At 37.4% G+C, this 14675-nt stretch overlaps 2 protein-coding genes and 1 long non-coding RNA gene across 3 annotated transcripts; 2 read left to right on the forward strand and 1 right to left on the reverse strand.

Moving 5' to 3' along the window:
- Window positions 1-4: 4 nt before the first annotated feature.
- LOC132188149 (uncharacterized aarF domain-containing protein kinase At5g05200, chloroplastic-like) lies at window positions 5-3038 on the forward strand (the record flags this gene model as incomplete). Its single annotated transcript, XM_059602550.1, has 5 exons — window positions 5-180; window positions 282-379; window positions 1449-1627; window positions 2143-2259; window positions 2667-3038. Coding segments are annotated over 5 exons (750 nt in total), but the record flags the coding sequence as incomplete, so codon positions are not given.
- Window positions 3039-3826: 788 nt separating this feature from the next.
- On the reverse strand, window positions 3827-8704 carry LOC132186060 (protein ENHANCED DISEASE RESISTANCE 4-like). Its single transcript, XM_059599836.1, has 3 exons — window positions 8458-8704; window positions 6957-7208; window positions 3827-6530 (listed from the first exon to the last, which is right to left on the reverse strand). Exons 2-3 carry the CDS (start codon window positions 7075-7077, stop codon window positions 4210-4212), a joined length of 2442 nt encoding a protein of 813 aa, XP_059455819.1. The 5' UTR covers window positions 7078-7208; window positions 8458-8704; the 3' UTR covers window positions 3827-4209.
- A 2998-nt stretch (window positions 8705-11702) lies between these two features.
- LOC132188573 (uncharacterized) lies at window positions 11703-14291 on the forward strand. Its single transcript, XR_009440896.1, has 3 exons — window positions 11703-11894; window positions 13047-13296; window positions 13604-14291. It is a non-coding gene; the product is annotated as an uncharacterized LOC132188573 (long non-coding RNA).
- Window positions 14292-14675: the final 384 nt, after the last annotated feature.

Consider the following 14675-nt stretch of genomic DNA (forward strand, 5'->3'; position numbering starts at 1 on the left):
ATATTTAGAAACCATGGGACTGACAAGGCAGGCTACAGCTCCAAAAGTGTATCACCACTGCAGCACCCGACGAGTTCTGACAATGCAGAGGCTTTATGGAGTTCCTCTTACTGATCTAGAGTCTATAAGTTCGCTGGTTTCTAGTCCAGAGGCTAGTCTCATAACTGCCCTTAATGTATGGTAGGACCAATCTCTTAATTTTCATGCATGTGCTTGCAAGGTTGATGTTTATTTCAGTCCAGGTGTTAAAACATCAATTTTTTGATGAAATGTTAATACAGGTTTGGTAGTTTGCTTGCCTGTGAATCCTTCCATGCAGATGTGCATGCAGGCAATTTGTGGTTGTTACGTGATGGCCGTATTGGGTTTCTTGATTTTGGTAAGCATTTATCTCTTATTATGGGTTTTAATTTATGATTTAGTTTTAGCTGTGATCTTTTAGGATATTATGTATGGTAGGACCAAAGTCTTAGTATGTTTTTACATTACTCACTTCACTGGCACATTTACCGGTCAAACCATCTTAAGTGGCACCCCTTTATCTTTTAGGAGTCACCTCTAAGTTAGAACAGATTTTAATTCCTTATCTTATCTTTGTAAGCATTACCCTCATCCCTTTTGATGTTCTCATTCCTTATGCTCACTTTACAGACATGTTATTCGTATAAAGCAAATAAGTCTTACGTTAGCCATTAACCACCACAATGCTCCTCCTTTCTCTGGGATTGGGATTGGCCAAGTACCAAATTAGGAGGATACTAAGCATCGACACTTAACTTTCTTATGGTTTTAAACCTGATGTTTTTATCAACAATGTGGTTTATCTATTGATTATCAGCAGATATATTTCTAGTTTATAAACTTTTTTACACTATATACTTTCAAACTGGAACTCGTGACCTTTTCCATAAAATTCCCATTGTCAAGGTTGCGATATCCCCTTGGATGATATGTTAGCACATTTAATGAAATATTAAGTAATATGGGAGTTACAAATTAATTTATTCCATTTCTAGAAAAAACATACACTAGTTAATATTTAATGGAGCATAAAGGCAAGGTGACTAATTCCAGCCTACCCAACCCACAAAAGGGGATATTTAAGCGCATCCGCCCCCTGGAGGCAGCTGATTCCAGAGGAGGCTTGAAGCATTGTCACATTAGCCTTGCCAAAACAATGATTTCTGAGTACTTTATATTTGTAACTAGGATTTGGTTTGAGAAAATTGTAGCTCTTGCCCTCACTTCAGGTGACTAATTCTCTTCCTGATTTTCTTGTACTCTCCATTAACAAAAGTGGCTATTAATTTCTGTGTTATTTTCTTAGTTTCCATCATATAAAATGACAATTCATATGCTTGTGAACTAATTCTGTTGTCATTATTAACATTGAGTATTTGTACATGAAAGCATTCTTGCATGTAACACAGAATACATTTAAATTACAGGAATTGTTGGGCGTATATCCCCAAAAACATGGGCTGCTATGGAAGTATTTTTGGCATCTATTTCAACTGAAGAGTATGAGTCAATGGCATCTGCCTTGATTGAAATGGGGGCTACAAACACGGATATTGATTCTAGGGCATTTGCAAGAGACTTGGAAAAGATATTTTCATCAATTCAGGCAAGAACTGTCTACCTATGCAGTTGATATCTATTGATTTTTTTTCCCAAAACTAACTGTTATGTTTAAGAATGCCATGACTTTATAGCTCTATGAAGTAAATGAGTTAAGGGCCGTAGGTTAAGTAGTTATTCTGTAATAATTTTTTGTTCCATATTCAAAGTTTGTGGCGCTTAATGTGAAGCCTGAGATAGTTTAATTTGATGATGGGGGAAAGAGGGGAATTCAAGGCAAAAGATAAACTTGTTCCTTTTTTTCTTATAAAGCTTTATTGCTTATCAAAAAATGATTATTATGGATATTGTTGTTGTTGTTGTTATTGTGGATGTTGTTTATTGTTATTATATGGTGAAAGAATATGAACTGTAAGAGGTTTCCTTGGCCAAGTATAAGTGATTCCACGGTTGGATGATTAATAATTTAAAATGTACAACTGACGTTCTATGATCATGAGTTTTTTGGCTAGAACCTGCTTGGCCAACACATTTATGTCCAGAATAATTTTTTTTTGGCAGGATTTGGATACAGAAATAGTTGTAGCAACAGCCAGGGGGACAACAACAGGGGAAACTGCTGTCTCTGCTAATCTAGTTGTTGATGAGAGGCAAATGAATGCACTCTTTCTTGATGTGGTAAGTTGTTCTACAATATATTGTTCAATACAAACGGCTGTTATTTAGGCATGTTAGCCAGCAACTTTATTGGTTTTAGTAGGTGCTATGCTAGCTCTTCACTAATGAATATTAATATCGATATAACAAATTATTGGCTGCCTACAGGACTGTGGAAACACCACAGATTTAGATGTAGTGTTCCACTCTTCCTGACCACCACAGATTTAGATGTAGTGTTCCACTCTTCCTGACCATCTAAATGAAGTGGTGCCAGCAAATAAATATATACATTAAAATGGTAAAAAGCATAAAGTAAGACTAAAAACGTTGAGGAATTTCTTGAATTGGTAGGTGACTATATCCTTGGGTCTGCGAAATGGTAATCACTAGTTTTAAACCGTTTTATATTTTTTACTGTTCCACAGGTTCGGGTTAGTGAATCATATGGATTGAGATTTCCTCGTGAATTTGCACTTCTCATGAAGCAGCTTCTGTATTTTGACCGGTACACCCGGTTGTTGGCTCCCAACTTGAATATGCTTCAAGACCAGAGGATCTCCATTGTTTCGAATCGAAGAAGCAAATATGGAGACAGTTTCAAGTGAATCACCCTTATATAGATATACATCCTCCTAGGTCAAAGGCTTTATTTTTGTTTTTACTTTTGTAGATATGGCTAGCAGTACAGAGTTGGAATTATACACACCCGATAGAAATACTAAGAAGGAAAATATTTGCACTCGCAATGATTTGTTATTTCTGCTGTATGAGCATTAATTTGTTCCTCTCTCTCTCTCTCTCTATTCCTGGTGCTTTCTGCATCTGATGATTGTATGAACTTTTCTACTGTAGCCTTGTCTTTAACCAACTAGTCTCATTTCATTGCGTTGTTCCGGATTTTTGGAGAACGGTCCATAACTTAGCTTTCTCCAGCTGGGTTGATGACATCCTCTTTCTTCTTCGTCTTGCCTGAGGATTTTCAATGTATATTAGATCACCAAGTACGTGGCTTTCATTACCACCTCGTCTAACAATCCCAACGACTTTTCATTTGCAGCAGCAACGTATTGCTTCATCATTGTATTGCTAGAATGATCTATCACACTCCTACCATATACTTTTCAGGTGCAACAGCAATGGCTGATTGACTGTTCTGCCGGTGACTATATGCGTGACCAATAAGCCTGACCTGTTATGTTTTGGGGGCTCGTTAAGAAGAGGAAAAGGATATTTTTAATTTGAGCCTTTGTTTTCATCGTCATATTATGATTTTCAGAGACCCAATACTTAGAATACTCGAAATCATTTGTTCCTTCGGATCAAAGGCAATCTTTTTCCTTCAATCATGGTCTGTTGATTGTGAAACCAGACAGAGTGGGCAGTTCCTAGAAAGGTCTCTGCCAGACCGACATCGGCTAAACATTGCAGGCCTCAACCATAACTTTGTTTCATGTTCTAGAGAAGCAAACTTGAGGGAGGGTATTGAAACTGAAACATTTAGGAGGCAAGGTGCAACCTTGATAAAAAGAAGGCAACGTAGAATAAAAGAAAATAGTAAATAACACTTGAGAATCCATCTCTTTAATACCTTATTTGTACCAGAATCAATGTCACGTATCTCTCTGTGATATGATAATCGAAAATCAAACACTGAATAGAGATAAGAAGTTTGAACACTCATTACACACGGTCAACTATAAATCTATAATATACACAAATAAACAAATTTAAATAGAAATCTGTGTAAATATCTACATATACAACAATCAAAACCGTTGGTTTCTATTTCTATATACTTTCAGAGCAAAGGGATGAATCTATGAATCTTCTTTCATATTAAATCACCAAGTAACACGTAGTGAGAAAACAAATCAACCTCAGACTCCTCAATGCTTCACCCTCCAAGAAATGGGTACTACAATACTGTTTCCATTTTTAGCGTATTCCCCACAACTGTCGCAACATCCCTCATCTCATTGACCTTGCTCCTGTGCCAGAAGGCCCAAGCCCATTTATGACCTGGCTCGGTGAAGAATAACCCATGAGCCGATGAAGTGGGGAGCTTGATCTAGGCTCAATTTCTGAGGAGGATGGTATCTCTGCATTGGACGAATTGGAGGAAGGTCCAGCTGATTCATACCTTCCCACGAAATTCTTATGTTTGTTATGGGACTGCTTCAAAACAGACTCCTGTCTCGCACCCACAGGCTTGAAAGGATCGGACGACATGTTTGTTTCAGCTACATTGCCTTGGAGGGCATGGAAAAACGAGGGAAGAGGATCTCCTTCAGTGGAGTAGGAGAGCCCGTAATCATCAGAACATGACACAGGATCCGCATATGGAGAGGCATTGACGTGAGATGCTGAGACCAACCTCCCATTAATAGCATCACTATAGTCATCGACCTCACTTGGTGGAGGGTCCATGGCAATGGGTGCAAATGGAACTAAATGGGTTCTGTTCTGAAGTGAAAACTTGAGCAGCTCTGAACAAGCACCGCACCTTAGCTGATGAAATCTCTTTCTAAAGAGAAGAAAATCTGCAGGTAGCTGCAGTGGGCTGGAGCAATTATAGCAAGTTATGAAAGGGGCACCACCTGCTATAGGTCGGAAATGTCGCTTAGCCAAATGATATTTCTTCACCTCATGGTCTTTATGCCTCTGCTCTTCAGACTTTGTTTCGTGAGTGTGTATGGGGAACTCAGAGTTCACATACCGTTGGGGACTTGAAGGCAAAGAGTTGTAAAAATTGTTACCAGCATGGAGCCTGCATAACCCTTTATTATGGAAAAGGGTGGACGGAGGAGGCAACTGTGCTGAGCACTGCCAGTCCTGGAGATGGCAATGGAGACAAGAGTGATGAGCTTCATGTCTACTGCATGTTGTCTCCCCTGAGAAAGGTATGTGCGAGAAATTGTGCTGCTGGAGCCAGCTGCTTCCCGGCCTGCCTCTTCCAGGAAACCTAGGATTAATTAAGTCATTGCGAAATGCCCCCTCAGGTGCCTCATGATCATAGTAAGCTGGAATATGCTTTTCCTCCCAAGTGGAAACCCTTCCATTCAGATAGCATCTTTTGTTAATTTCATCCTGCAATTCAGAAACAATTTGCAGCAATTTCGTCTTGTCCTGTTCAAGGTAATCAGACCTGTCTGATGATTGAAAGCTTGTATTGCGGTGGAACTGATTATGCACTTGATTTGAAGGTCCAACATCTTCATAGCCAGCAAGGGAACCCATTCCATAGAAAGGCACCCTAGATGGATAATTGTCTCTCTCGTGTCTCCTCCAGTTTCTTTCTGGGCGGCCATGGGTTGTGGGTTCCAGCAATTCATCTTGATGCATTTTGTTGCGTTTATTGGCTGAATACTTCTTAGTGGGTGACAAAACTACTTTACTGACAAGATGCTTCCGGTCCATCATGCTGTTCAGCAGAAATTTGTCCTTTTTTTGCCTTTCTTCAGAAAGAATGGAGTTTGCAACCTTATCATTACGCCTAGATGAACGCATCTGATGTTCAGGGAATTGGTCATCCGTCCCATCATAAGAAGATACACTGCCCTCATAGGCATAGTAACTTCTTGTTGTTGGGGATTTAGACATCTCTCCAAATCTACCGCTGAGCTCAGAGCTGGGATTGGCAAACTCTGCGGTTTCTATCGTATCTGTGGACCTTACCCGGTCAAATACACGATAATTTTTCTGAGGTTGCTCTAACTGTTCATTAGGAGAAGATTTAAGGGTTTCTGGTGAAATGCTTTCCCTTGCTGGCTCGTGATGAGTAACAATAGAAGTACTCCCCGTTGTAGCCACTATATTGTCAGTATTCAAGCTTCTGAAATTAGAATCACCTTCATTGATACCTACTTCTAAGTTTTCTCCGGCCAATGGTAAGCCCTCACCATTTTCCTTTACTTCTGAATTTGCTCCTGCCGTTGGTGATGACTCTTCATTCCCACGAGGAACAAGCTCAGCTGACAAACGCACTTCCTCGGAAACCCCAAGCTGCTCACTATTGCCATCCCCAGATTGTCTTTGATCCCTCTCATTGTTTTGGTCCGAAGAACATTCACCCGAGGAAGGAAGAATATCTTTGTGACTAGAGTAGCTAGATTCTTTATCTTCAGTAACAATACCCAATGCATTAGTCTGAGCAGCATCTGTTTCATGTAAGCCAATTTCCCTGCTTTTCACATCATCTTCAGTAACAATACCCAATGCATTAGTCTGAGTAGCATCTGTTTCATGTAAGCCAATTTCCCTGCTTTTCACATGATTTTTTCGATTTTTTGCTGCACGCAGGAAGAGGATTTAAAAAATTAATATAAAACTTTAAAGGTAGCAAGATTATCTGTAGAAAGCAGATAAAATGGATGAACGTGATGGTCAAACCTGAAGATAGTAAAGATGGTCCATCAAAAGAAAGCAGTAGTAGTAAGGGGTCCAAACAATGGGGAATAACACACTATTGTATTGAAAACAATTCCAATACAAGGAGAATACAATGTCTGTTAGCTTATTTTCATTCAATAAAATAGTTTACAAATTTTACATGAGGTTGAGATGGTAGATGATTATAATCATCCTAAGCCCACATCTTAAGTTTTAGAGATTTCCTGAATTGATTATGTCTACTCCCTGCACCTGTCACGCAACCATAAACTAATCTGTATTCTCAGAGTTTATCTATCTTGTTCTTAAATCTTTTAGATTGTTACCTTGGAGAATTGTGTCACATCCACCGCACTTGAATAGAGTATAGACTGGCAACTCTGGAAGAACCTGACGACATTTGGGGCATCTAACCAGTCGAACTTTAGTAGTCAACCCACTGGTCATCTTGGTCCAGATATGTGGTCGTGATCAACAAAAGAGTAGGCTTCCAACACCCACTTTGACAGAAAATTAAATATTAAATACCAGATTCATCCAAGAAACTTTTTGTTGAAATACTATGAGGCTCTCACCATCTGCATTCAGATAGAAACAAAGATATACACAAACATCAGATAAATGTATGAATGACAGATTTCGTAATTGCAAATTGTGGGACAATGAAGAGCAAAGAAAATTCTACAGATGACTTAATATTAGCAGAAGCCATATCGAAAGGTTGTGGTTTTCAATTGTCTTTGATGAAGTTGCCCAATCATACTAACTTAGTAAACCATTAGAGATTTGATCATGTTTTAACTCATAATCTCTTGGGTCAATGATCGTCCCAAAGATTTCTAGGCATAAAAAACTAACTCAAGTAACCTGGGAAGCTGAACTTTAATTCCTGGTGGAAGTTCAAGCAGATGCAGCAATGCCATTGTCAGAGTCAATTTTGCCTCCTAAATCAGATTTGGATTAAAAAAAAATCACTTTACTGCTAATTGCATTTGGAATTAGCTTGACCTCTGTGACCTGTTAAAGTTTTCCATCAAGAAGTAGATGGGATGGACTTGCATTTGCTAGCATTTAAAAGTCTTATGTTTCTTTAAAGAAAAATTTGAACAGACACCCAAAATACAGGGAAGTTGTGGATGAAAAGGGCTGCAATGAAATTAAACATAAAGAACGAAGAGGACCCAGGAACTTAAACTCGAGATAAATTGATTCAGTAAGGTCAACCTGTACAGTAAAGCGAGGAAAGTAGGAGTATACCAGCAAAATTTGGCAAAAAAAAGAAAAAAGAAAAAAAGAAAGAGGATCTATACATGTTAAATATTAATATAGGATGTAACAAATTGAATAAATACACCTGAGACAGTTGCTTAAGATATGCAGGAGGTGGAGTGAAACGCAAACAAAATTGAAATTGAATGCTACTGCTACAGAAATGGGTAATTTTTAAATGTACCAAGTTGGAAAATGCTGGATCAAGTTATAAGGAAGTATAGATCATCATGAGCAATTAAGGAGTTGAACTAACAAATATGAGATTCTAAGAAGAATGAGTCAATTGCATAACAATGTAACGCGAAAATTAGAAAAGAAGAAAAAGTAAGAATCTGCAAAATTGGAAAATTGATTACAAAGGAAAGCAGGTGAGATCGGGTCCAATTACAGTTGATAAAGCACATACCTTGAGATTGGGAGATAGATATATAAGATCCAGAGATTGTGTGTATGCTACTTGTAATTGATTTAATGTAATGATAACAAAGAAGGGGAAGGGAGGGTCTATATTCTATAATGTATGTGGAGGTGAGGGAACGGGAAATGAACACGAACCTGTTAGGAAAGAGAGCGAATTGGAAAATTTGAAAGAATTTTATTCTTTCCCGCAAAGTTGACGACCTCTGTTCTACGAATTCCTTCTTCTTCTTCTTCTTCTTCTTCTTCTTCTTTCACATATCGTGTTTGGAAAGGTTTTACAGTCAAACCCCCGACCCTCCCAAAAAAAAAGAAGAAGAATATTAAAGAGAAGAAAAGTAAAAGAAGCTATCTAAAGTCCCTACTCTCTCTGTATTTGTTTCACACCAGAGAGAGAGAGAGAGAGAGAGAGACGGGAAGGTGAAGGACTTAAAAGAAGCCAGGGGGAGTGAGGCGCCGATGCCATTCAAAGCGCGAACGACGTGTCATCCTACGTGTACGACTATTCTCCCTCTATCTATTGTACGTGTGGCAACCGGCAACGCGCTCTCGAGTCTCGCCTCCCTGCCCTGCCCCGACCGTTACTAATTTACGTTTGTTTTATGTCTGCAACAGTGCTTTTTTAACCTCCATAGTCAACTCTAATTTTCTTGTTACGACTTATGATTTTAGCGTGCGGCCATAAATAATCATCCTGATTATTATCAACCTATCATTTGTGAAGTGTGGTCCACCCATTAACCAAACCAAATCCCATAATTGATAATACACCCATTCCTGCATTGACTGGGGAATTGGGTCAATGGTGGTGTGGTGGGCACCCTGGCCAGCTGGTGCCTGACAGATGGCTCTGTTACAAGCCACTCGCTACTTTGTTTTACTCTTCATTTATTTATTAAAAAAAAAATAAATGCTTATCACATTATTTTTTTTCTTCTCGATCGATTGTAATCTTAATTAAATCCAACCCTTTTTTTCAAAGAAAGTGCCAATTAAGGCCCAAGACGAACGAACAGTACTCATCATTCCTCCATTCTCTAACCCCACTCTCCACGACAACCTCTCATTTATTTAATGCTTTTCTTGACCAAACTTGATGAATTTTTGGTTCCATCCCCTTTACCCTTTTCTTCTTTATTAATTCCTTTTTACATATTAACCGACAACATAAGCAGATCAAATAACATAACATAAATAAGTTATCAGATCTCGTTTAATCTTGAAACATAACAATCCTCCCAAGTACTAATTCGATACTCCCGGTCCACCATTTCAAACTACTAAACTAGCTTCTAATCATAGTTTTAAATAAGGTAATCAACACTTGATATAACCAGTGAATTTGACAAGCACAATGTTGTATTTTTTTTTTACATTTATTTATTATATTCAACTTATATATTATATATGTGTTTAAGTGACTTTTCTTTTGTTTTTTTAAAATACAAGGATATGAAACTATTGTGAAAATTAATTAACATTACAATAAATGTTATATTCAACTCATTCTTCTTTCTCCTTTGTAATTATATGTATGCAAATAAGAAATACTAGGTCAAAGATTGGGAGATCTGAAGGGCATGGAGTTAACAATATATAGACCACGATGTGCTCAGAAATTAAAAACAATAATAATAACAACCATAGACCATGGCAAAGTCAACATACGACGGTCAACAAAAATGAATGACTTCTCGTCTTCTCATCCACAAGAAATTTTTTACTGGCAATTAAGGGAATCAAACCACAACCAATCATGTCCGCGCGCTGTGAATCTTGTATAATCATTCCGATTCAGAGAAAAAAAAAATTAAAAAATTGTATGACTATTCCTTAAGTTAAAGAATAACCATTTTCATTTTTCATGGAATGACTACTCAAATGCTAAAAATCTTATCAAAGTTAGAAATAATTATTTCATTTCATGAGTTTAATCCTTATACCAAACCTACGTTAAGTATCTTTTTCTTTTCTTTTTTTTCCTTCCCATTTTTCTTCTTTTTGGACCAAAGAATAAATACTACTACAAGGACCAAATGGTTCCGCTATGAATATAGGAATTACGAAGGCTTCTTAATTGACTTAATTAATTAAGTTTAAGAGGTCAGAATCTCAAGTCTGCATTCAAGACTAGTTTACCAGTGTTTCTATTAAAGGTGACCTTCAAACCAAAAATATAAATAAAAGTAAAAAGTTAATGTTTGACCTTTACTCATTCGGATGGGTGAAAAAGACAAAGCACACAAGTAATTGAGTGCCAATAATCAAAATGTTGTGTTTTAATGAGAAATGATTTTCCTATAATTTTTGGTCCGAATTTCATTAGATTTTGGGCATAAATATGAGAGAGAGAAGTCGAGGCCTAAAGTGCCTCGAGTATCATAGGATATAGGGTTCACTTGCTCGGAGTACCAGTCCATGGGCTCCCAAACAAACTTGAATGTATGGAGAGACCTTTGGTGGTAATTATTAGTTCCAAGCCTTTTTAATCTCCAACGCAAGGCCCCGTCCGAACAGGAAGATAGCCCGTCCGAACATGAATTCCAGCAAGTTAGTTTTATCCCCATCGCAAGGCCCCGTCTGGACGCCTTGTATGTTTTATGTACAAATTGTGTATTTTATGTGGGCCCAGGTCTAGGATTTTGCAAATGATATAAATACATCTTTATAGAGAGAAATGTACGATGTTTCACCCTAAGTTTTGTGAGAGGCTATGCTTAGAGAGAACATTTGTTGTGAGCTTAATTGTTCCTCTTAGAGAATTATTGTAAGTTTCATTTAGAAGTCTATTGGAAGGGTCTAATAAATGAGAATCACATTAAAGGAGATTGTGAGTGAGGAGACGAGTTGGAGGCTTGTCGATCTTACAGAGTCAAGGACTTACATCGGGTAGTAAGTGTTCATCGTGTTTGTAATCTCTGAATATCTTTCTGATAGTGATTTCCTGAGTTTGACTGACCCGGAGAGATTTTACTTTTAAAACATTTTTTAAAAGATTTTATCTTCGTTACCAAAATTCTTGTGTTTGATTTTACATATTTTGGTAATTATATACTTATAGTTAAATATTTATTAATTCCGCATATTGTGTGATATTTACCTGCGAAGCGTTTCTCAGTAATAATCACAAACTTGAAAGTTTTGGTAGAAAGAAATTAAAATATTGAGAGGTGGTGGTTTGTGTAAACAGTATGACCAAGATGTTCAGAAAAAGGTCCGGATCCAACCAAGTGACCCGGTTGCGGAGACAGAGAGGCCCGAACCGAAAAATAATCTTCAAGACGGCCCATTAATTTACGAGCCCAAAGCCAGACCAAATTAAAAAGTGGGCTCACCATATGAGGAGTACACTTTTTCAGTTTTGACCTACCCCCTCCGCGGCACGATGATGCTTCAGTTCAGTTCTTTGCAGTTGGACAAACGACAGATCACTCTTCCGCCTTCTTCCTCGCCAGTCGCATCTTTTCAGGCCTACAGCTCGCAGACTGCACTTCTTCTTTCATCGCAGAGTAGTGACCAGCCAGAGATGGTCATACCAGTACGACCAATCAAATTGGAAATGAAAGTGTTTTAAGGTAAAATAACATGATTCTCCAAGCATTGCGAGGTTGCGACAAAATTACAAATATCTAACGCTCACATCACATGATTTAATTTGTGTATTGATATCTGAATGATTTTGCTCGCATGAATATTTGTCTCCAGTTCATACGAATTTAGACTTTGAAGTTCTCAAACGAGTACCTTAAATTTGGCTCAGAAAAAACAAAAAACAACCTTAAACATTTGATATCTGGTGTACCTTTTCGTAAGTGGACTGGACGGTTAAATTGCAGGCCGTTCAACAAGATAACAGTGGTAGTGCAAAGAGTCAAAATTTCGAAAAGGCAGACAACAATAACATAACCTGCTGTTGGGCAATTAAAGACGTGAAATCTTAACTCATATGTATGTTTTTATCAAAAGATCATACCGAGAAAATGTAAGCTTACTTTTTATTAGTCTATATCTAGCCATTCCTTCATCGAATTATTTATTTTTGTTGATTTTGAATCGAGTTGCTTGTAATCTATGTTGAGGTGAGAATTCTTATTAAGCGCATAAGTGGTGATGCTCCCACATATAACGTATGAGTATGATGTTGTAGACCATCTTGATGGCTTTCTTGGTTTTTAGAATTGCACGATCCAGTGTTGGTGCTCCCATCTATAATGTATGAGAAAATTACCCTCCGTGATATGCTGAAGATCACATAGTTCCAAAGTTCAGAAAATGTACAAACAGCTTGAAACAAATTAGCAATGAAAAGAGAATATATTGGCGGAGGAAATCAAGTCAAACATGGTTGGGTCATTCCTCTTTTTGATTTGTCAGTATAATGCAAACGGATTACATTAAGATGAGAGGCAATGGATATTGCTACCACAATTGACTTTGGTTTTGTAACCAATTATTAACCTTTTGAAGTCTTTAGGCATAGATGAATTATTTTCTTCTTTCTTGGGCACCGTTAGGCGGATCATACTTGCTTCTTTTTTCTTTCTCCTTCTGTAAATTCAGTATGGGAAAGGATGGTGAGAGGAATCCCGATTTTTTCGGTATGTATGGCAACAGCTTTTAAAATATATTACAATGTAATACTTGTTTCAGCATGTCATTAATGCCGCTTGGTTTTCGTATTTCATGTTATTAACAATGCTGTTATGCGATACCCTGCTGATGAACAGCCTCCAAACCCTGTTACCAGTCAACCTTCTCAACTCCACAAGTCAAGGAGCATCCAGCTTTCACGTGATAGATGGAGACCCTGTGCTTCACAATCCTGCTATGGGAATTGGGATACCCTGCTCATGGACAGCTTCTAAACCATGTTACCAATCAACCTTATTTCAGCTCCACAAGTCAAGGAGCATCCAGCTTTCACAAGATAGAAAGCCCTGTGGTTGACAATTTCCATTCCTTGAATGCTGGAAACATGTGAGATTTTTTTTTTCTCTGTACTTTTTTTTTTTTTTTTTTTCATTTGCATATTCTTTAATTGCAAAGTCATCACGCCCATTTGGTCCATGTTTGTGCAAGTGGTTACATATGCTTTTTATATTAGTATAACTTGTAAATGATACTTAGTTCATAATTCATTTATTTGATAGTCTTGTCGAATAGAAAAGGCCTTTCATTCTGATTCCAATATGAAAATCAGGCAACCTACTTTCCTATAGATGAAAAAACTCCGAGTAATATTTTTGGCTCCATTTATTCAACCAACTAAATCTTCGGTGTCCAGGATACTTGCAAATGCTTCATCATAATCAATGCCCTATGTCTTTCATTGAATTGGACGCATCACAAACTGGAGTAGACACATCTGAACTTGGGGTGACATCTACTTCTAATGGAGCAAGTTCACAAGAGCAGCAGCTTACACCGAATAGTCAGGAGGTAAGCATGGATGACATTTGGGATTATCTGTCAGGGGCGACATCTCAGCTTGCACCGAATAGCAAGGACAGCTTCTACGCTGATCTGCCACCGCTGATTGACATCTATGATTGGTGGGTTTTAATTATATCTTAGATAGAATTTGCATAATCATAACCTCTTGTTTTTATAACTAGAAGACCCCATTAAAGTTGATGGAATACCTCGTCTTTCGGAGTAGAAACTTGTACACCATTTTTCTTAAATATTTGAATATGTGGTTCTTTATTTTTTTGGTGGTAAATACCTTTCTATATGGTGCAAGTAGTTAAACAAACCATATACGAAAAAAAAAGGGAAAAAAAAATGAGAACCACTTTAGGAAGCCAAATTAATTTCATGTAGAATCAGTCAACTTGTAAGAGAGAATAGAGTTTTGATTGAGGGTAGTGTTAAAGACAAGAAATAGAATGACGGAATAGATAACTTTGGCATTGAATGTGGAGAAAGTGCATTTTCATTATTAAATTAGAGAATATATTAATTAAATCTTTAGCAGAATGTGCTACAAATATCTTTCTATTGATTCAGACTGAAAGTGTTTCTATTAGAATTTAGATCTATGCTACCAAGTGGAGCATTAGTTTTACTTATACTATTATATCACGCGGTGTATGTAATGCTTATTTGGTGTACTATTACATATTAAATTTAGGGTTAAATACTAAATTGGTCCCTAGGGTTTCACAACTTTATTTTTTCCCCCCTGGGTTTTCATTTTTATCACAGGAGGTCCCTGTGGTTTTGATAAGTGACCAAATTAGTCCATCCGTTAGTTGACCGTTAAACTGGACACGTGGACCAATCAGACGTCGACACGTGGCACATATATTAATTTTTTTTTTTTAATTTTTTTTAATAAAAAAAAATGTTTTTTT

The sequence above is a fragment of the Corylus avellana genome, chromosome ca7 (assembly GCF_901000735.1).
Source record: "Corylus avellana chromosome ca7, CavTom2PMs-1.0".
In the NCBI taxonomy this organism is placed as follows: Eukaryota; Viridiplantae; Streptophyta; class Magnoliopsida; order Fagales; family Betulaceae; genus Corylus; species Corylus avellana.